Source organism: Serinus canaria, chromosome 1A (genome assembly GCF_022539315.1).
Source record: "Serinus canaria isolate serCan28SL12 chromosome 1A, serCan2020, whole genome shotgun sequence".
Lineage (NCBI taxonomy): Eukaryota > Metazoa > Chordata > Aves > Passeriformes > Fringillidae > Serinus > Serinus canaria.
Genome location: NC_066314.1, coordinates 17,917,287 through 17,939,911, shown reverse-complemented (window position 1 = coordinate 17,939,911; position 22,625 = coordinate 17,917,287). Strand labels below are relative to the sequence as shown.

The following is a 22,625-nucleotide window of genomic DNA, read 5'->3' as shown; positions in this document are numbered from 1 at the left end:
CTTGCTGGCAGGTGTAAGGCAAACAGCTTTGGAGACATGTTCCACAGCTCTTCCTGTGGAAGAACTAAAGTAAAATGTCAGTGTGCTACTGGAATGACCTTGGTGGCAAGGGCCTGCTCATTCCATTTCATTGGTGCCACCTTTTCCATATATTCTGGACTATCCTTATTTTCAGAAGGTTGTGTATTTTGTTCTACATGTCATCACATTTATTTTTTTCCTATAGTCCTATTGAGTTAAAAAAAAAAAAAAAAAAAAGTATTGTTGAAGCTTGCCTAGTTTGGATGCTTTGGTAAAAATCTTCTACTTGCTGCTTATTTGTAGAGGACAGCAGGATTAAAAGAAGTGATATTAGCAATGACAAAACCCAGCAATGACTGTTTCCCACAACTTATTTTAACAAATTCCCATCATCTCTTCCTTCAACCTGCTGCAAAGAATTGTAAGGGTTTTATAGCTTTTTGTAAGGGGTTTAAGGCTTTCCTGTATTTCCTTAAATACAGGCTTTCCTGTATTTCTTTAAATACAGCTGTCATGCTTAATTTGCAGAATTATGACTTTTCTCCTCCTTTTTTGTATTTGTAAATACAAGGACTCAAGAAGTATTGCCTGCCCATTCTTTTACTGGTAAACTCAGAAGCCCACAATCCTGTGATAAAATCCCTGACTATTCCAAAGAACACTGAAACCTTTTGTCACAGCATGAGTATTTCCTGGAACCATTTTTAAGTTCAGAAATAAACAAATTTCCCATGAAAGTTTATTCAACTGCTATTCAAAGAACATTAACTCATGTAGCTGCTTCTTTCCAGTACCATGCTTCTAACTCATATAAACACCATGTTCTTACTTCATATTGAGGGAAATCCAAATATTATTACAATACAGAATGCAAGCCAACATGGAGCATGTACCTCCACTGGTGGTGCTTTCCCTGGTAAATATCAGACTATTTTCAGAGTAATAGCAGATAACTCTTCAGAAGTACTACATATTCTTGTTTATAGAATTCTATGAAAGCTGGCAGGTTTTTAAATTGCTATTAATGGACACATAAGTTTACAGGATTTGAAACACATGCTCTGATGTAGATAAATTCAACAACCATGGATGTTTCCCGTGGAAGTGTGAGATGTAGAACAGGGGTCAGCATCTTTTCAAGTGCACAGTGCCAGACTACTTTTTTCTCCAACTAGAGGCTAAGTGCACTTGAAGAAGCTCAGTGGCAGCTAGAAAATACTGCATCTGAAGGGATGACCTCTCCCCCAATTCTGTCACTTTATGTTGTTGACCCTTGCCTTAGATGGAAACATTTCAGCCATATGCAGGCCTCTCTCTCAGCAGTGAGCCCTTCAGGCTGATGCTGAACCCTTTCCTATTAAATTTAAATCCATCAGTTACAGACTGAGATGATTCATAACCTTAAAATTAAACAAGTAACAGAAGACTAACCTCACCTTTCTTCAGGTAGCAAGAATGGTCACTGTCTGGTCTATACATATTCCAGCACCTAATTTCCTCTTTTCTAATCTCTTACTTTTTCCAACCACAAAATCATAAAAAATGAAATGAAAGAAGTACACTAGACTGTGACCTTCACAAAACCATACATTTTTACTGACCCTTTACATTTCCACAAGGTTTTGGGAAGAAATGGGTAGAATTTAATTGGCTGTAGTGTAAGATGAAGGGTCTTGTACAGAACACTGCTATATTGCCCCTATTGAGTTCCCAGCTTTCATCCACTCATCTGGCTCATGTGGTGCCAGGTTGCAGACTGGTCATAAAAGTGGTTCCACGAGTTTCAGTGCTCTGACAATCCTGGGAGCTCCAGATGCACCAGCAAGAATTCTGAAAAGGTCCCAGGTGTTTCTTGCCACCTCATTGCTAAACTTGTGATCTGCAGAAAACATACAGCTGTAGACAGCAGGAGTAACTGGTGATATAGTTGACTGGCAGAGGAGAAGACTGAAGAACAGTGAGGGAGCAACAGTTGTGCTTTAATAATCTCTGTTTCTACACATGAGTAAGGACATAAATATATTTGATTTTTAGAGAAAGATTATGAGCCTTTAAAAATATAAAAGTAATACTTATAAGTAAGGTTTTCATCACTCTGTCAAGTTAAATGTGCATTTGTGCCTTGTACCTTGACTATCATATCATGAGAGATATGTAAGTTATATATCAAAGACTATTTTTCTTCTTGACATATTATTTTTCAAAGAAAAGATAAAACTCTCTTCCTCTGTTATTTTCTAAATAGACTAGAAATCCATGATCTAATTTTGTGGCTTAACTTGTAGTAAAATTGTGTACAAATACGTAATCCACAAGCCTACAAACTTTTAAGCTTCCTACGTGATTCTAGTAAATTCATTCCATTAAAGGCATCAGAACTGTTGATTTGAATGAAAATGGAGTGTAACTATAAGAATTCGTAGAAAAACAGAATTTAGCTGGGATAGAGGAATGGACTGACAGTGCCTTATGAAACCCAAAAATGACAGTCCCAAATTGCTGCCCTTTGGAAGGAAGATCCTCTTGGAGTGACACCATCTGGGGAGTGAGAGCTGGAGAGCAGCTCCGTGTTAAAAAGCCCTGGGGGTCCAGTGGGCAGTGAGATGAATGTGAGCCAGCAGTGCCCTGGCAGCAGAGATGGCCAGCAGCCTTCTGGGATGCATTAGAAGGAGCAGAGCCACTAGATCAAGGAGGCAAGAAACAGCAGGTGTAAGTTGGAACACAGCAGGTTCAACCTGAACACACAGATGAACATTTTGCCTGTGAGAGCAGCTGCCAAAAGAGGACGTGCAGTCTACATCCTTATGAGTTTTCAAAAGTGGGTGAGGCAACTACTCAGGTCTCTCAGCAACCCTGCCTCAGCACTTGTTTGGATGAGAAACAACTGGAGTACCTTCAAGCCTGAATTTCCCCATTTTTAAGATTGTATTATACTGACAAGATCTTGGTTTGCTGTGCTTTTGGAAAAACAGCAACGCAGGTTTATTCAACAAAGTATGTGGCCTATTCAACACTTTTACTTTGGTACAATGAGGCCCATATAATTAAGGGCTGGCATTTTCAGCCCCTCCCCTCAGTACAATAACTCCGAGGCAGTAACCTCCTGAGGCATCCCATGTAACTAACCTAATCTTGGAAGCTTAACAGTACCCTCTGCTGGCTTAATACTGAAGTTGTGAAAATCTGCAGCACAATATACTGAAATAGCAAGGCAGAGAGAAACTCCTTTTTCTGAGTAGCACAGCTGTGCGTCTCTGCGTGGGACAAACAGCTGTGCTGTAGCATTTATCACCTACAAAAGGAATGCCTGAAGCAACATTGCACCACAGGCCACAGAGCTCTTTCCCGAACAACTGGAATTCCACAGCTGTCCCATTAGAATGACTGTCTTGTCAAATAGCCTGTAAAGTGCCATCTGTGTGAAGAGCTTTAGCCTAAACCAAAACTTATTCTAGGGACACTCTGTTTGTTTTGAACATGAACAGTGCGCAATTAATTGTAACAGAATTATGTCCTAAAAGACACAACAGCTTGTGTCAATGATTCATCTTTTCTCCCTTGCAAGCTCATGGGAAGAGTTTATCCAGTTTCTACAGGCCACACTGCAATAAAATTTCTTGTGGCAAAAGTTGACATCAGGTAGGAAGAATTTATTTTAATCACTGCATATCTTATTATGCATAATGAAAAAAAAAAGTTATGCAGTACTTCAATTGGCAGTTGTTTATCTACGGCACACAGGTCTATATATACCTACCCATGAAAGTGTTTCTTTATGAACATAAGCATTTTGATGTATAGATGAATAAATGATAAAAGGGAGTAGAGAAAATTCTTTATTTCCTAATCAAAATACTAAGAAGCTGCTGCTTCGGTTGAGGTTCTTGGCCCCGTTTTATTAAAGAGCTCCAAGAGATTGCAACTGAAGGTGGATACCTCACCATCCCTTTCTGGTGGTAGTTTCTGATCTTCTTTGCTTTAGTGCTCGAAAATATGACACTGCTTATTCCAGAAAAAAACAAACAAAATGAATCTGAAAACCATCTAAAAGGCTGCATATTTTTTATGCTTAAGGTCAAAGTTGAGTCTCAGTTCCCTGAACAGGTTCCTCTTCCACCTTTTGCAAAGGACTGTCCTTTGTGTCTGTGCATTACCTCAAACAAACGAGCATAATCACAGCTGCATGTGGGAGAGTTCTTGTTTATGTGCTAGTCATTAAAAAGAATTACTATCAAATGATTATATACTTTGATAGATAAAATAATGTGGAATGATGGAAAATACATTACCTCAGCAATTTTTAAATTAGATACTGCATTTCCAAGTGGCACAGAGAGAATTCCACATTGGCGAGGGAAGAAAAAGATGACCCAGAAGGTCTTGCTTGTTAGAATACTGACTAATTTATTCACATATCCCTTTTTTTGGGCAGCCATTTTTATCTATGAATAAAAAAAACTAACAAAAAAAACCAAACCAAAACAAAAAAAAAAAAACCAACCCAAAAGAACAAAAAATCCAGCAAAACAAAACAAAAAAAAAACTCCGAATAAGTAGGACACTTTATTTCTTAGTTTTAAAATATGTATTCCTTCTTCCACTATCTCATTAAAAAAACAAACAAAAAAATCAAACTTTTTTTTAAACTAAGAAGTACTAAAGAAAATCAATGTTTGTTTGGTTTTTAGTTACAGAGAATTTCTTACAGGTATACAGAATGGGCAAGAATAACAGGATCTGGACCAAATTCCTAGAAGCCACTGAAAAAATCAGTGTGAACCAGGGCTGATTTTATTTAAGGAGCTTTTTCTTTTTTCCTCAAGGAAGATAAATTTGCCTAGTCCAAGTATATTTACCAAAACTCCCCCAGAGATACAGAAAGATTTATGAAGTCACTGAATACACAATCTACCAAAGTGATACACTATGAGGGTATCACAATTTGCAAAACATGAAGCACCACCACCAAAGTATCCATAATTTCTCAATATGCTTAAAAACACTGACATAGCAGCCCCAATAAGTATTTAAAGATCCAACTGTTTTCTTTTTTTCTTCCCTCTTGGATTTACTGTGCACTGTGAATACAGTTCTAGTGGCACAACTTTCCAGCTACTGCTCATGCAGTTTCTGCACTGGTGGATGCAGTGCTAGATGTGAATCCTACACATCAAATGCTGTGATGCAAACTGGGGGACAGGTGAAGATAGGGCATATCTCCAACATGAAAAAGATGACCCTTAGTCCCAAAGAGCTTAAGACTATGACTGAATAAGAAGGGCTGGATTCAACAAAAAAGCACCATTAAGTAGAGAGATGGTATTTTTACCTCAGCAGTAGATCAAGAAATGTAAGCAAGAACTATTTTGCCTTCAAAGCAGGAGCAGGACCATTTATACCCTCATATCATTTAAAACGCTTTATATCAGAATGGTAGACCTGGGCAGTTCAGGCATCAGCATGAGAGGAAAGCTAAGGCAGACAGCCCTAGACAAAAGGGTCCAAGGCTGATTTTCAGCAATCACTTTCTGCAATCCTGATCTGTGGGAAATCAAGCAAAGGTGGCAGGAAGCTGAGAAGAATGAACAATGAGCTCCTGACTAAAGCCATAAAAAGGAACACACAAGGTGGAAACAGTGGCAAGTGACCCAGAAGGGATACAGAGCCATTGTCTTAGCATGAAGGAATGGAATCAAGAAAGCCAAAGCCTGCTTGGAGAACCAGCAAGATCTGAAGAGTATTAAGGGTTGCTATAGGTATGTCTGCAGCAAATGAAACCAAGAAATTAGACAAGGTGTGAAGTGCTTCAAGGGATGAGAAAAATTCCATTTTGATGCAAGGAAGGGAAAAAAAAAAACCACAGGTAGTTGCTTTGAATAACCTCAGAAGATTTCTTTCAGAACAGATAAAATACAATCTTAGGCAACAATCCGTAGCAGTCTGACAGACAGAGGGCAGGGAGGGGTATCAGGAGGTCAGCCAGGACCATTATGGACAACTGTCCTTTATATTATTGCTACATATGATCCAAGACTTGGATTTTTTAAAGCTTTTATTTTGTTGCTGGAGGTTTTGTTGTTTTTCTCTTGACACATTTTTTTCAGTTAGTCACTTGTTAAGGCAAAGTTGAATTATTTGTGTGCCTAACTTTGTGCAGTATTAAGAACGGTCTGAAAGTAACCTGAAGGGCAGGGTGTGCCCTGTTCATCAGGGAGAATTGTCTCCATATACCCACAATGTGCCATATACACCAAGAACTTAATGCTAAAATTATGGTTTGGTGATTTTCACATTCTTGGTGGTTTTGCAAGTTGCAAATATTGTTTGACTCTTCAACTGACAACTGCCTGAGTAGTACCTCTCCCATACACATTAGGAAGATGTATGATCAGCTCTCATCACCCATAAAAAGTCCTGAGTTCATACAGTATATCCCATGTATTTTACAGTTGCCCGTGTCCTGATCTTGTAAATGACTTACAGACTTTGGCACCTTTCCTGAAAAAGAAGATTACGATTTGAACCCTTTCAGGTGATTGCTGACTTCCTGAATTACCTAAGCCATCAAGGTGTTCTGCAAAAGAGAATTCATTTGCCCTATTTAGGAATGGATAGTATAACATTTTGAAGAGAAACTCAGTGTCTATTACAGACATGTTGGGAATTCACATCAAAGAAAATATTCAGTATTATGTACCAATGTTTAGCTGAAAACATTTCAGCACACACCTTGACTTCCAAGTTTAGGCACTGCAGGATTGTTGTATGGATGCTGCATACTTGAGACTGCTTTCCTGGTGTTATTTAGAGCCTTAATTGAAACATGAAGTCTCTAAGTTTGCTTGCTCCTGGAACGTGTTTCTGGACCTTCTGTGGAGTCCAGCTATCACATACAAGAGAATCTTGTCCTTTCAGGTGCCTAGATACACTATTGAGTACTATTTCCCACAGCAAAAAACCACTTAGCTTTAGGTCAAGAAAATCCAAAGTAGTAGCAAAACAATTTAGGAAAAGGGATACTGCTTCCAGTTTGATACCACAGTATGAAGTTTACAAAATAAATCATGACAGAAGTACCTCACCAACACTTCATTGAGGCACAAATCTTGTTTGCTGGATTATCTCAGATCACTTCTGAAGTATTTACCAACATACTTTTATAGTTGGACATGAGACCTCTATTTCCAGACAGCCCTAATACAAAGTCTTGTACCACATAACCAGATGTCCTTACAATGCAATGAAAAATTTAATGGGAACAGCTCACTTTCTTTTAGCACCAAAATATTAACATACACAGTAGAAAGCAATGATTGTCTGGACTGACTTGGTTAACAAAATGCACTTTACCTTCATTTCCAGGTTCTGCTAATCAGTTCAAATACTACTCCTCTACCCCCTCCATTCTGATTATGAAGGGCAAAACCCAAGACAACTCAGAATCCAATCCCCACTGTATTCAAGGCAGGGAGGGGAAAAAAAGATTAAGTTCAGTCAAAACAATTTTTTGTTTCAGCTTCTAAAATGGAGCAGTAATTACAGTCTGAAGAAGTAAAATGAGAATACAGAACATAAAAAGGGAACTAACTCTTTCAAAACTCAGCATCAAGAGGGCAGAAGACAGCAGCATAGTGCTAAATATTTATCACATACATACCTGGGCCTATATTTCTTCAGTGAAAGCTCTAAATATTAGAATTCACCTTTCTGGACCCCACAATAATTTAATGCAGAGCACTATGTGCTATATTTGGTGGCTGGAGAATGGAAGAATTGAGGAAAATAGAATATTAGTGACTCCTAATACCCAGGTACTACATCTGTGTATTTTGGAGGGAATAACACTCTGATTGATGATTCTACTCTGGTAATGGAAAGCTGAAAGCATTTTTCTCCAGAACTGAAAAACAGTCTGGTTATATCAGACTACTCATTACTTTTACAGGTCAGGCAAGGAAGAATTTCTCCTCTTAATCACCACAGAAAAACAAAATCTTGAAATTTTTGGTTTTTATCAGTTCATCTCAGAGCTGGACTTAAGTAAGACAATTTAGTTAAGGCTTTCTGTCCAAAGCTTTGGCAGGTGGGAAGCAAATGCTTCCACAGTGTAGTTAAGAACCTCATCAGGTATCCCCCCCAGAGTCCCAAGTAAGCTGATAGGTGCTTAAGAGTATCAAGTTCTTTTTCATAGGGAAGCATGATTTCAGGCTTGGAACATTAATAGAAGAGTTTGTATTGGACAGACAATTCCCTCGAGTGTGAGCTGATGGTAGTTTCTAAACCAACATTCCTGTTAAAATTAACAACCATTCGTACCACAACCTGCAACACCTGGGAATTAAATGTGAGTGAGTGAGTAACATGGAGAAGCTACACTCCTGCAGGATCCTTAGGGGCTAATACTACTCTAACTGGCTACACCTGTTCTAAAAAACCCTAAAGATCCTTGAGGTGTATTCCATGTGCTTCCCAAACTGCCTGCTTTTTCCTCCAATTGATTTAGTACTCATTAAATACAATGCCTACCCTTCAACTTGAAAGATTTTGTGAAAATAGTCCCAACTTTGACAATTACAGCTGAGAAATCACTGAAGATTTCATACTCTGACTGGCAAGTTAAGAAACCTCTAGATATAACAGTTAAAGAAAAGTTAGAGATACCTTAATAGCACTAGGTATTGAAACTACCATGCACAAGATCAGCTTACACAGCTTTTAATCTAAGAATCCAACAGAATCAGATTTTGTACAATATTCACCTAGGTATCTATCACACATACAAATCCTCCATGCACTGTTCACAAACTGAACTGAGACTTAGCTTGAACAAAAGTCTTCAGAAGCATATAAAAGATGTCTGATCTTTACTGCTCAATAGATTAGGTCAATCCTATTCATAGCCTTTTTATGTCCCCTTAGCTCAGTTTGTAACTTCTTCATAGTCAAGCCTAAACAAGCCTAAACTGCCTCTTCTTAGCTGTATTCTACAACTCCTTGTACCCACCATCACAATGTATTCTAAACTTTACTCACTTCTACCAGAGACTGTGTGGATGGTCCTTATTTTATTTACAGCTGTGACAGTCCTACAGGATATATCCATTTTAGCTCTTATGCTTGCCTTTGAGCTTAGAGACAACACATAGGAAGTTTTATCTATGCCATGCTTATAAGCTTTCCCTCTGAAATGGCACAAGAGACAAGACGAAAAATTGATTGTAGTATGCTTGCTCTGCAGTAGGCAGGAAGCTATTACACACAGCAGTAGGTTGTAGTCAAAGTCCTGTATTCATCAATCCTAGACAGCATTCACATAACTATGAGCCATTGCAGGCATGTGTTAGCCAAACCTACTTTTCATCATCTTCTAGTTTACATAGCTGATGCAAGTATCTGTCAGAAAGACCTGTTTACCTGCCTTTGAAAAGTTAAGTTGACATAATTCCTCCTTTAGAGGAAAGAGTGTTTGAGAGAGAGGATGCTGTTGGGTTGGGGTTTTTAGTTCATGTATATTCCAATACAACTGAGTGTTTGAATTCAGTGCTGAACTGAAATACAGTTTACAAGGTACCAGGTTTTGGTTTTTTTGGGGTTGTTTGGGTTGCTTTTGTGGTTTTAGGGTTTTTTCCCTGACTTAAAAGAAAAATAGGCATGACAACACATCAAGGTATTAATATCTTAAAAATTTTAAGGCACATTCCAACAAAATACACTTTTATTGAATGCAATATTAGGCATTCTATTTTGTTCAAGGGAACAGTGCTTCCCTCCCCCCCAGAGAGATTCCCTTTGACAATTTCCAAAAGCTGTATTTCAATTACAGAAATATTTCTCATGATTAGAAACAACAAACTTCAGTCTAAATTTTCCTTGAATTATGAAGTGCAACTAAATTCTTCCAGAAGATAACAGTTTTCAGTAGGCACTAGAATGAGAAGCCTGCAAGTTGTTTACAGTTGCTGGGTAGAGTGTTATGTTCATTCAAATTTTATTCTAACCCATCTAGAGTTTTGTTTTTGAAGAATTTATATAAAAAGTGGGATTTAAGAATAAAGAAATGCAGCTTAAAGAGCAGGTTGTCACCATTTAAAAAAAAAGTCTTAATGGCAACCTGCATATTTCATACCACTTCCACAGTATGTCAGCTAGCAGAGGCTTAGTCCAATAATTTAAAACTTTAGATAGGAATGTCTTTTGGTTCTGAACGCAGATCATAAGTCAACATGTTCAGCATGTGAAGGCTCAGTTGTTTCACTCTCTACTTCCTCTCCTGTGAAGTTAAATAGCACAGTTAGAATACAAATTTACTATCAATTATACATATAAAATTAATTATATATATATATAAAACTCTGATTTTGGAAATTAGGATTCTTTTAAGAGAAACCCAAATTAACATATTTATCAAGACCAGAGAAGAAATTAAGCCATATATAACACCTACTTGCACCATTCTCCTAACCTAAGTTTGCATTTATTTTTTTTTTACCATATGAAAACAAATTTTTTCAATTAAATTGGTATTATACTATAAGAGGAAGGAAAAAAAAAAACCAGCACAGGCACTTCTATTCTAGGTTTTTATTTTCAGCTATTCACAGTGAATTTCCTCTTTTCCACACAACCTGTCAGTAGCAGTTTTGGTATTTGAAAAAGTAGGGCAAGTCCTATTCAGAATTGTTTTTATAGTACAAACTGCTCAGTTCAGATGTTAAAACAACTTTTAAAAAAGGAGAGCAATTTTATTATATTGGGAAAAGCATTATCTAAACAAAAAAAACCTAAGTCAATTTGTCTACCTTTTATTTTACTTTTAGTCTCAAAATGTCAGACCACATTAACAAAAGGTAGTAACTGATACCCTACATAACTGTATTAGAGAAGATTCTAAAGGACTAATAATGTTGAGCACTGAGAGTAAAAGGAATGAACTGAATGGCCTTGAGCAGCAATACAACATCCATCATTACAACTTCTTAGTACAAGATGAAAAATCAGCCTTGGAGATGGAAATGGGGGGATAAAAATACCACCTGAACAAGCTAAGAAGTAGAAAGAAAAAGTATGAAATCAGGTGTCTCTCATCTATTCTCCTACCACTATTATTGCAAAATAATCCCATCTTCCTCTTTGGAATTGTAAAAGAGGCCTAGATGGAGTAATGGAACATTTAATGAATGTAGTTCTTTCCATATGGGTCAACACATCCTAGAAAAAATGACAGTTGAATTTTTTGACCGAAGTTATAATTTAAGTGAAGTGGAACAGTTCTCGATGACTGATAGATCGATGTCTTCCCCCTTTTAATCTTAACACCAGCTCTGGCCCTTACATGATCACAAAATAAACAAATACAGCATTTTTATCCAGCAAAAAAAAATTTGTAATTCTTTTTTCAATTCGTAATTTTCAGAGATTTCAATGAATTGAAGATTGCATGCAATCAGATAAACTCTTAAGTCACTATAATTAATGATAAAGGAAAGAAGTGCAGAGGACCTGCTCATTTTTATGACAACAGAAATTTGCTAGCTCATTTTATGTAATAAAGCCAAACGCTTTAATGACTTAAAAACACAACCTTGACTTAAGCAAAAATGCAGCAACACAAGAACAGAATGTTTAAAAATATAAACTATCTTTAGGCAAAAAACCACACATCAGAATGTGGCCTAAACTATAAACTACTGATACAGACCACAGCTGTGTGAAGATGAGAAATAATATAGAGGGATTTACAAGTAACTAGACCCTTAGACTTACACAAAACTCCAAGTTGTTGATAGAGCATTTTTTTTAACTTGTCCCTGAAAAGCTACTTACCTGGTTTTACAGTTTGAACACATGTTCCATCCTTATCTTCAAACCCTTCTGAACATACACACTTGTAACTACCTGACGTATTAACACAGTCTTGATTCTCTTTTGTGCAGACCTTTTCAGGAAGGTTACATTCATCTATATCTAGAGACAGCACAGGGAAAGAAAGAGTCCACTGCTGTTGTTTTGTTATAAATCTTATTTGTGCTCAGTCATATAAAGAAAACTCTATTCAAATATGAAAAACACCGAGGAGCAGAAAGCAGCTGCAACAAATCTAACATCTGTTAAAATAATCTAATTCTTCATGATTTGGACTGTTTCAAAGTTATTCAGATAACACCCAGTACTGCTGTTTTTTAATGTTTTGCAAGATTCTGTACAGAGAAATGTATTAAGTAGTTATGTTTATCACAATTAGGCAATTCACTTAACCTACTGAGTATTTCCCCCACAGTCATTTTCTATTTATGCCATCAAAGTATAGCTAAAGGGAACAGAGCTTGTAAGTACTACATCATCACAGTTAATAGCTTCTTCAGATTATGCATATGTCTTGTTCTGTTCCACAGAGGAAGTCTAATTTCATGTTATAATTCACTAAGAATGAATATCATTTGAACTTGGACATTGATGGATTATCACAATGCCTGCCTTTCTGCTACAAAATGAATAGAAACACAGATCTGATGAAGTGGTAAGTAACTGACAAAAGACTCATGTAGCTGTTTCCTAAAGCTACTATAAAATACCTTGTTCCTTCATACCAGTCATTGACTTTAAGTCTTGTCAAGCATATCATCTCAGTAATATAAAGTAATTTATTGAGAATGTCTTTGCAGCTAATATCAGAACAAGTGGGTTCACTTTGACAGGCATGAAAGCAGAAGCACACAAATGTGAATGCACCTCTGAGCTCCTCAGCATGGCTAACCAAGAGTGAGCTAGCCAGCATTCTGCTAAATCCACCAACCTGTACACTTCTCATCTTCCTTCGCGTATCCAGATGCGCAGGTCTTACATTTTTCAGAACCTTCTCCTGTGCAACCTACACAGCTGGCATCACATGCTAAAAATAAAAATTTTATGCATAAAAAAATTGTGTATCTGGGGTTTAAAATACCACCTTTAAAGTCAGACAGCTTACCCACACAAGGAATCACAGAACAGCTTGGGCTGGAAGTTGACCTTAAAGATCATCTAGTTCCACCCCCCACCACAGGTTGGATGACTTTCAGCAGACCAGGTAGCTCAGAGTTCCATGCAACCAGTCTTTGAACACATCCAGGGACAGGGCATTCATAACTTCTCTGGTCCAGTGCCTCAACATCCTCATAGTAAAGATTTTCTTCCTAATATATAATCTAATCTAATCTAATCTATTTCAGCTTGAATCCATTTCCCCTTGTCTTGTCCACTACATGCCCTTGCAGAAAGTCCTTCTCCACCTTTGTTGTAGGTCTCTTTAGGTACTGAAAGGCTTTGGAGCCTTCTCTTGTTCAGAATGAAACAATGCCAGCTCTCCCAGCCTGTCCTCATATGGGAGGTGACTCTCTTCATCAAGATTTTCACAGCTGTCCTCTGGACCCACTCAGACAAGTCCATGCTTGCCTTATCACGGAGGCCCCAGAGCTGGAGTGTCTCACAAAAGCCAAGTAGAAATAACCAGAAATCTCTTGTTTTGCTCATACAATAGGTCTAAAGCCTCATCCTCCCCTGTGCCCAATGAGGATCAGACCACACTGTACCAAATACCTATCAGGCATTTTCTAAGCATTGTCTGTAGCATTAGTTTAGGATTCTAGACAGTACAATACAATAGAAGATTGAAAAGAAACCTTTGCATGAGAAAGATCCATCTGTGTTCAAACAATACTGGTGATCTTTGCAAGGAGAGGCAGCACATTCATCTACATCTGAAAGATACAAAGGGACAAGTTACCTAAAATAGTAGTTATGATTAAATAGATTAATACTTGATTGACTGCATTAAGAATAGTTGTTGCAATGAGTTTGGGGTCAGGTATGCAACATGGTAGACACAGAACTAGCATGGTGAGCACTGTTTTGTTCAGCTTAAACCTGTATTAGAAAACCAAAACTGATCGTCATATACTTTGTAATGACAATAAGAGATTATCAGAAATTCAAGAGGTCAAGTTAAATACCTGCAATCCCTGCCATTTTCAAGTCATGCATTTATGCAGATATCATAACAAGCAAGCAGACACACTATTGCTCTGGAACACTATTTTCTCCTGTACTCCTACATTACCAAATTACAGAGCTTTTTATAGGACTAAAAAACTATACTACTGCACATACACGCACCTCTTAGTATTCAACAGAAGCAAATTGGAACAAAACAAGTTATGATTAGGACCAGTCAAGCTGAAAACCAACTCTACTGCAGAGTTAAAACATACAATCCTTATGATTTTGATAAAAGGGTGCAAGAGTATTTAATTAAAAAATTCAAACAAAGAAAGGCTATTTCAGTCCCTCCCTTCCTGTTATTGCTGTCAATCTCCTCCTGTTGCTGCACCCATCATTCCTACTGATTACTCAATTGATTTATAGTTCATTAGTGACAATAATCATCTGGAAAAAACTCAGCTATACATAAGACAGTACCAAAGCATCTTAAAAATGCCCTGGGAGTGCTCAGTAGTTGCCTAAGCAGGTATTGCAAGAGCTGTAATTTAAAACCAGCTCTCACTGGAACTTTGAAAAGGAAGCAGTGTTCACATAATTTCTTAGACACTGTTTCCGGGCATTATGTTAGAGGTCTTTAAAGGGTCAAATTCAACCACTTAAACAGATTGTGTTACTCTCCCCTAGTGCATTTCTGCCTGGGGAGTATTTTTAGTGTTCACATTTTTCCTGAAGTATTTCACACTTATCTCCTCATAACCCAACGTAAGTGCTAAGACAGAAACAGGTAAGAAGTTAATGGAAGCACTCATCTTGGTGTCTCCTGGTATTTCTGTCCAACAACAGGAGAAGTCAGCATGCATGGCTTTTAGTGAAGTGTTTGAACTCTATTAGGGTTGAGCATTTATGACAAAGTTATGGGAAAGTAAATGTGCAATTAGTACAAAATATGTAGTTGAGTTTATATGAATCTTCTACTAATTGACAAAATAGCCTAAGTCAAAAGCAGGATATTGTTAAGCATACAAATAAACGCCAAGAAAACTCATGTCTGAAAAGAAACACCCCATTTGCTTCTCTATGAATCCCATTACACTAAAAAGACATACAGAACAGTATGATAAAGGTAACTATCATCACCAGGCAATCAGTGGTGAGAAAATACTGCTTTCCTGCAACATTAAATAAGTGAGGAAGAGAGAGAGACTAATAAAACTGTAGAAATCTAAACTGACAGATCATTTCCATGAAATACAATAAAACTTGTAAGTGATGCCATCTAATCTTACTAGCCAGTGTTACTACAAAACCTGTTTGAAGTCTGCCAAGCATTACTCACCCACACAAGCTCCATCTTCATTTTTAATCCAGCCTTCTTTACAATCTTGGCAGTCCTTGTTACTTGAACCAGTGCAAGTCTTACAGGCAGCATGGCAGGCTAAGAGGAGAAAACTGCAACCTGAGTTTTTTTGAGAGATCCCAAGACAGGTTTGGGCACACAAACTCTCAGAGAAAACTATTTAGGATTCAGTGGAAGCTATCATTTTTTAGGAGCTTGAAACTCCCATTTACAAGACAGAACCTCTATATAAGATCAAGATTTAATTTAGAAACATGCAGGTATCTGACCAAAACAACTGCAAAATCCCAAAATACCACCGGAAAGCAAACCTAGCAATTACAGTTTTTTGCACCAATGAAAACACTGCCATGAAGTTCTAGTGACCAGAAGTGGCAGTTCCAATTTCTAAAATATTTGGAAAGAGGAGATCAAGAAGGCAAACTTAGCTCAGCCCCTCAAGGCTGGGACATGAGTTTAAACATCAAACTCTGAACTTCTCTACCTAATGAATCCTCACACAACTTATATTTGCAACTAGCTAGGAGAGCAATGTGTGAAGTGATATAAGTCTGAAGAATTCAGAAGGAACTATACCAGAAATCCAGCTGTATATGCACATTGTATACATAGATTTAACATGCATATATAACACATCCTATGTAACATCTGTATGTTATATATTGTCATATAAAACAAATCATAGAGAAGAATTACTACACAACCAGATTAAAAAACAAACAAAAAACCACCAAACCACAACAATATAGACTATTTAAAAAAACCAATCTTATTAGACCCCAGGGTCAGGATGTAGCTGTTGCAGAATCTCATCAAAGGTCTAAGAAGAATTGAAAATCTGACCAATGCAAAATTTTATTCCTATGGCCTGACTTTGTTTCAAAATTAAACATAGGCATATCTAACTGGAATCTAAGTAGTTTGCAGTCCAGATCAACTGTTTCCATTTATTCCATTTAAGCTTATCTGAGACATGAGGAAAACCTAGCTCTTAAAGCAGTCCAGTATGCAGTAATTTCAGCTCAAGATTTCAGCAGTACTTTGGAAGCAGAGAAGCAAAGATTTTTATGAATTCTTCTTTTTAAAGCTGAAAAAAACAATTTAAAAATCAAGGGCAGTGTGGAAAGATGATGTAGCAAAATCTCAGAATTCCACTTAAGTGACTGACGTCTTTTACGCTTAAAGCTGGCCAAATTGTGTTTTGTTTCTACATTTGTTAGTTTTAAATGTTTCTAGTTTTGCAAAAACTGAAGAAGTAACACAAAGATACAAGCACGCACTAAGATTTTGTTACCTGTACAAACAGAATGTGTCTCATTTCTCAAGGAACTGAAGTAACCACTAGAACAGTCCAAACAAAATTGTCCTGTGTACTCCTTCTTACAGCTACATGAGCCATCTCCACCTCGGGTACCATCACCATCACAGTGGCCATTTCCATGGCAAGGTCTTTCTGATCCACCATGACAAGCTAAAGAAGGATCAAAAGTATTTTTAAATAAGATGTTTAAGGAAATAACTTTCTACTCTCAGACACAAGTACCCAAAGTTCCTCCCTCTTCACAGAAAAAAAAAAAATTAAAATTGTCACACTAAAGCAGGATATAATTTCCAAGAGTCTTTTTTACCCTTGAGAGTAACTAAAAGTCTTGCAATAAGGCAATGCTTAATAATATATTCAAGTATAAAGGAAACTCGAAGCAACCTCCAGGAAAGTTCAGTTATCAATTTTGGGTAAAGACCATGGCTCAAAATTTTATTTATTTTCCTAGCTTCCTGGATAAAATTGGTATCTTTATTTTTTCTGTATCTTTGAGAAGGCTCATATTACATTTGTAAAAATCTACCAGATATCACTTATATCAATAAAGGGAATGGGGACTTAATTTTTACCAGTATATTAAGTGGCCAAAATCAATCTCTTAATAAGGCACAAAGTTTTAGAAATTTATAAATTTTACCCGCTTCAAAGGCCAAGATATCTCTCATCACTTTTGCAAAGACCTTACTTTCATCTCCCACCTACTTTTAACCAATTTTTCTCATTGCCTTTTTAACTGATCCTCAGTTGTAACTTTCTTCATTTAAACCCCAGCAGCATTTGGGTTGTTTTACTCTTGAAACTGGCCAAGGATTCTTGTCTACACAGACTCTGCAAGGCCACCTAAACAACAGACTTCATGTTACAGAGAGCCTTTAAGGATGGGTTAGGTGTGGATTTTAGCATCAGACTGATTGTTTCTGCATATCTTGGTACCATTGAGAGCTTAGTACATTACTACATGCTCCAAAAACTTTTATTCAGGCAGGATATTCCCAAGGCAGCCACTCAACTATGAGGCAGCAAGCAGGTACATACTACACAGCAGCCTGTGTCTCATGCAAAACATCGTACATCATGGATTTGTCTGCCACAGTAAAGACTGAAACAAACAGGTAAAAAAACTGTATCTGCTACTGAATTTTTCAGAAGAAAAATTACCAAGGCAATCGGGTCCATAAGTTCCAGCAGGGCAGCAAACTTCTATTGTTTCAATGCAAAACCACTTAAACAAATCTGGATACTTCTTCTTTCTGTATACAAAAGACATTAGTTTACAAAGAAAAAGAACAAAGATTCTTTAAAAGCCAGCTCACACAACTGACCCAGCACAACACAGGAGAGAAACCTATTGCACATGACAGATTAGAAACCCAATTCTTCTGAAGATTTCAGGAATCAATTTCTAGAAGAAGTCCTCCAATTTGAAAATGTACCTTCTAAAATACAATACTGTTAACAAGCTCTACTAAAATTTTATAGATTATATTTAGGGAAAAAGTGAAATATGAGCAACAAATAAAATAAATTCTTCTTCATACATAAGCACACACTTTTTTTTAAACACCTTACTTTGGGGGAAGGTTTAGATACAGTTTAGACAGTCTTAATTATGTCTTTCTCTTATAGATACTTGCTGTATCTTTAACTCAAGTATACAGAAGACAGCCTGGAAGAGATGTTAACATTTGTTCAAATTATTGGCTACTTGATGATTGGGTTAAAATTCTCTTTTTTTCTGTAGCATTGATTGATTATTATTTTAGAAGTCATGTTTAAAATTAAGAAGTTAGTTATGTGCTGCTTGAGACCAGCATACAGCCCCAATTAATCGAGTCCAGCTCCCTGCTCCTCACAAGACTTCCTACACTAAACTATGTGAGCAAGGGTGTCCTCCAGATGATTCCTGAACTCTGACAGGCTTGGTGCTGTGGGGAACCTGTTCCAGTGATCGACCACCCTTTATGGAACAACTTGCAAAAAATGCCTAAGGTATTCATGGGCAAACAAACTGTCTTTGAAAACTACAGACTGAATGACATTTGGATACTGGAGGTTAAAGAAAGGAAGGCAAACAATCAATTGCATGCACTCGAAAGGTCTATTAAATACAGACACTTTCCAAAACGTAATGTATTTCATGAATTGTTTTGATTATTTTAGGAAGTTTATTACATCAAATTTTCTAGTTAAGACCAGTTCTGCAAATATTAGCCAAATTAAAGACTCTGGGTTGCATAGTTTACCTTTCTTGGAAGGCATGTCCTATGAGGAGCACCTAAGGACTCTGTGCTTGTCTAGAAGGAGGTGGAGGGGGTGGCCTCATTGCCCTCTGCAGCTTCCTGAGGAGGGAAAGGGGAGAAGGAGGTGCCGATCTCTGTTGTACTTGATGACAGGACAACGGGGAAGGGTTCACAGCTGCACCAGCAGAGGTTTAGACTGGACATCAGGAAACATTTCTTTACCAAGAGGGCGATCAAACACTAGGACAGGTTTCCCAGAGAGGTGGTGGAGGCCCCAAGCCTATCAGTGTTTTAGAAGTGTTTGGACAATGACCTTAACATGCTTTAACTTTTCATTAGCCCTGAAGCAGTCAGGCAGTGGGACTAAGTGATCATTTTAGGTTCCTTCCAACTGAAATATTCTGTTTTCTGCTCTGCTATTGTACTCTATTCCCTTCACTACGTGTTAACATATATACAATCCTGTATAGTTAGGTAAAAGGATAAAACAGTCATTTAGAAGAAAGTAAAGTATCAAAAAGCCTTATGCAGTTATGAAACATTATAATAGCAGTTCACCCTATTGAATTCTAGCTAATTAGGAGTGTTGACAGTTTAAATTAGTGAAAAATACTTAGAAGAAATGTGATTTGGAACTAAAAAACCCAAACATTAAGAAACCTAAATGTTAAACTGCCATTCATGCACTAATTATATTTAAGACTAGTATACAAAAAGTTTAGCTATAACATAAATCCCAGTCTAGTTTAAATTGCAGGAAGAAAAGTCAGCTGCTACTCTGCCATCTGTAAGAGATTGAACTTCTACCCTGATCAGCACCAACTATTCTTTTGATTGCCAGGAGAACAAAATGCAGTTTCAGGGAAAAAAAAGCAAACAAAAAAACCCACAAGAACCAAAGAGCCCTTTGCAGTTTTGTGACAAAGGAAGTCATAAGGGACTAAACTACAAAATTTTCCAATGTTAGTTTGCCTTTATGCCCTACTCTCTACTACTAAGTGGTCAGTGTACAAGAAACAAGTGTAGATGCTTTGGTGCAACAGTGCTGGAATTGAAAATCAAAAAGAACATAGTATAGCAGCACATGATACTAAAAGTTAGCCTGAAACCAGCTTTACCCAATGGCAACTCTTGAAAGACAATGAATAAATTACCCATACTGCTATTGTTCAGGCATAAGATTTAACATTATTAGGTCATCCTCTTAGATAATTTATTCACACAAAGATCTCCAACAAGAAAATGTTACTTACAATTTGAACCACCATTTCTCTATAAGTTCTTCATGTTCTTCTACCATGTTGTTACACTCGAAGTTACTGCTGTCACACAGATTCTCTATGATCTCTACAAGACGAATTTCACTACAAGCAGAGAAGAAAAACTATAAATTTAATTTAAACTTTCAATACAACTCAAGACCTGACAGAGCAGCCAGACTTCAGTAAGAATATTTCATCAGTTTATGGGGTGGCCTGAATTAGTTTCAAAACATCAGAGTAAAGAACTAATAAACATTACTTCAGTCAAGAAAGAAACCCAAACCCAGAATAATGACCACAAGAATGTTGTGACTCGCTTGCATTTACTGCATTTCTAGATTGTAGGTTTGATAGATTTTTAGCTTCCCAGAAAACTGGAGTGCAGTACTTTAATGTTAAACAATAAATTTAAGGTATTTTTATTTGACACAAGCCCATGAATCTCACAGCAACATCTCAGTGCTACAGCTACGATAAAAAACCGAATCTGAAATGCAGGACAAAGGTATCAGGTAACTTTTCTCCATGGTTAACCAGGTATGTGTACAGTAATCTGCCTTCTCTTTGGCACTGAAACAGGACAACTCTAGGGAGAAGATACTGCTTCAATTCTAAATCAAGTATTTCAGTACTCTGTACCTTTTATGACTGGCAATAAAACATTGACCATTATTAGATTCATTATTTTAAGACTTTAATAGGTAAATAGAAAAAAAACCGACTATAACTAATAACAGAATTAACTTTTGTTGTTTTCAGAAACAAGACGAATAGAGGCAATAATAAAATTTGAGTCTTTACTATAATCCTTAGATTACAATGTTATCTAACATTATAATCATTAAGAATTTAAGGTCTGGACAGGAGAAACCTTAGCTGCCAAGTTCAATATTGAAGTTCCAAACAAAAACTGGTATAGTGAAGTTACACACAGTGAACACAAAACTCAGCTGAATGAGAAGTACTGAGACAGCTCACCTGGACTCATACTTTGACAGCGTCTTCTCTTCCCAGGCAGTGTTTCCACCACCAAAGTTTTTTTTAGCTGTATCTGCTAAGCCCTACAAATAAAAGGTACCAGGAATTACATAGGGTTTGCCGCTAACAAAAATTAAGGGCAATAACACATGCTTATATAGAAATTATGAAAAGCACCATGCATAAACTACAGCAGAGCTCTCAAGCTGCAGATCAAATTCCTGAGTGAAAGCAACAACTAATGACAACATGAAAAGTGAGAAAGTGTATATTACAGCATAACATGATTAAATTTTCCTAATGCATAAACAAAGCCATGTTACAGTCTTGATTTACAAAAAAAACCCCATGCATGTGAAACTTCACACTCTTCTCCATCAAGTTCTCAGGAAATCTATTATTTATTATAATTTGAACTAAACCTCTGCTTCATTCAGTTTTGGTAACAGCCTGGTCTACATCAAAGTGGTAAGTTAAGCACACAACCGTACAACAGGGAGATCAGCACAGCTGTCCCCCGTCACAGCCGATGCCACCAGAGGACAGCTGGCAGAAAACCCCGCAGCTGAAGTGGCCAGGCGAGCCTGCAGCCGACACGCGTATGGAGAGCACAAAGCACCGGTCACCAGGCGCAGCAGCCCCTCGCTACCGGGGCCGAATTTACTGTGCCACACGTAACGCTGCTGCAAGTGGCAAGAGACAGTCAACGTTTGGGGAAGCTTTCCACCAGCACCTTCCATGGAGCTGGACACACTGCAACGAAGCCAGCCCTTTTACACAAAAACACCTCTGGCGGCAGACACGGAGGAGCTCTGCATCCACCCGCCTCAGCGCTGCGACCGCTGCCGGAGCGGGACCCGCCGCTGCCCCATCACAGGGCCGGGCGTCGCCTCGAACGCGGCTCCGGCGGAGGCGCTCCCGTAGCGCGGCGTCTGGGCACGGAGCCGGCCGGACCCGCGGGCGCTGCCCGGCCATGGAGCCGGCGCTGCCCCTCGGCGCCGCAGGCGCGGAACCACCTACGCCGCTGCTCCACCCCGCCGGGAGCCCCCGCGAATCCCTGACCCACCGCGGGGCCGTCCGCCCGTCCGCCCGCACCCCGCGGCCCACCTGGTTGAACCTGTCCACGATGCCCCGGCAGGTGGAGCACGCCAAGCGCCGCCGCTCACCGGCGCCGCTCACAGGCAGCGACAGCAACAAGGCGGCACAGAGCAGCACGGCCAAGACCACGCGAGCCGGTCGTGGCGCGGGGCCCGGTCGCGGAGAGGGGCCGGGCCCCATGGCGAGGGCGCGGGACCCCTGGACGCGGAGCGGGGCCGCCCCAGCCGAGCCCCCTCAGCAGCGGCGGCCGTGCTGGCCCCGCCCCGGACCTGCCGGCCCGCGAGCTCCATTCAGATTTCCGCGTCAGCCCCACGCGCGCACCGGCCGCGGGCGCTCGTTGGTCGAGGCGGCAGAGCGAAGGGACGTGG

The 22,625-nt window shown here is 38.6% G+C and overlaps 1 protein-coding gene across 1 annotated transcript; it reads right to left on the bottom strand.

The window, feature by feature from the left end:
* Positions 1 to 9,683: 9,683 nt before the first annotated feature.
* Positions 9,684 to 22,452, bottom strand: CRELD2 (cysteine rich with EGF like domains 2). Its single transcript, XM_030238100.2, has 10 exons — positions 22,267 to 22,452; positions 21,160 to 21,242; positions 20,173 to 20,283; positions 17,838 to 17,929; positions 16,650 to 16,826; positions 15,335 to 15,433; positions 13,680 to 13,757; positions 12,815 to 12,910; positions 11,845 to 11,985; positions 9,684 to 10,291 (listed from the first exon to the last, which is right to left on the bottom strand). Exons 1-10 carry the CDS (start codon positions 22,435 to 22,437, stop codon positions 10,233 to 10,235), a joined length of 1,107 nt encoding a protein of 368 aa, XP_030093960.1. The 5' UTR covers positions 22,438 to 22,452; the 3' UTR covers positions 9,684 to 10,232.
* Between the last annotated feature and the right edge of the window lie 173 nt (positions 22,453 to 22,625).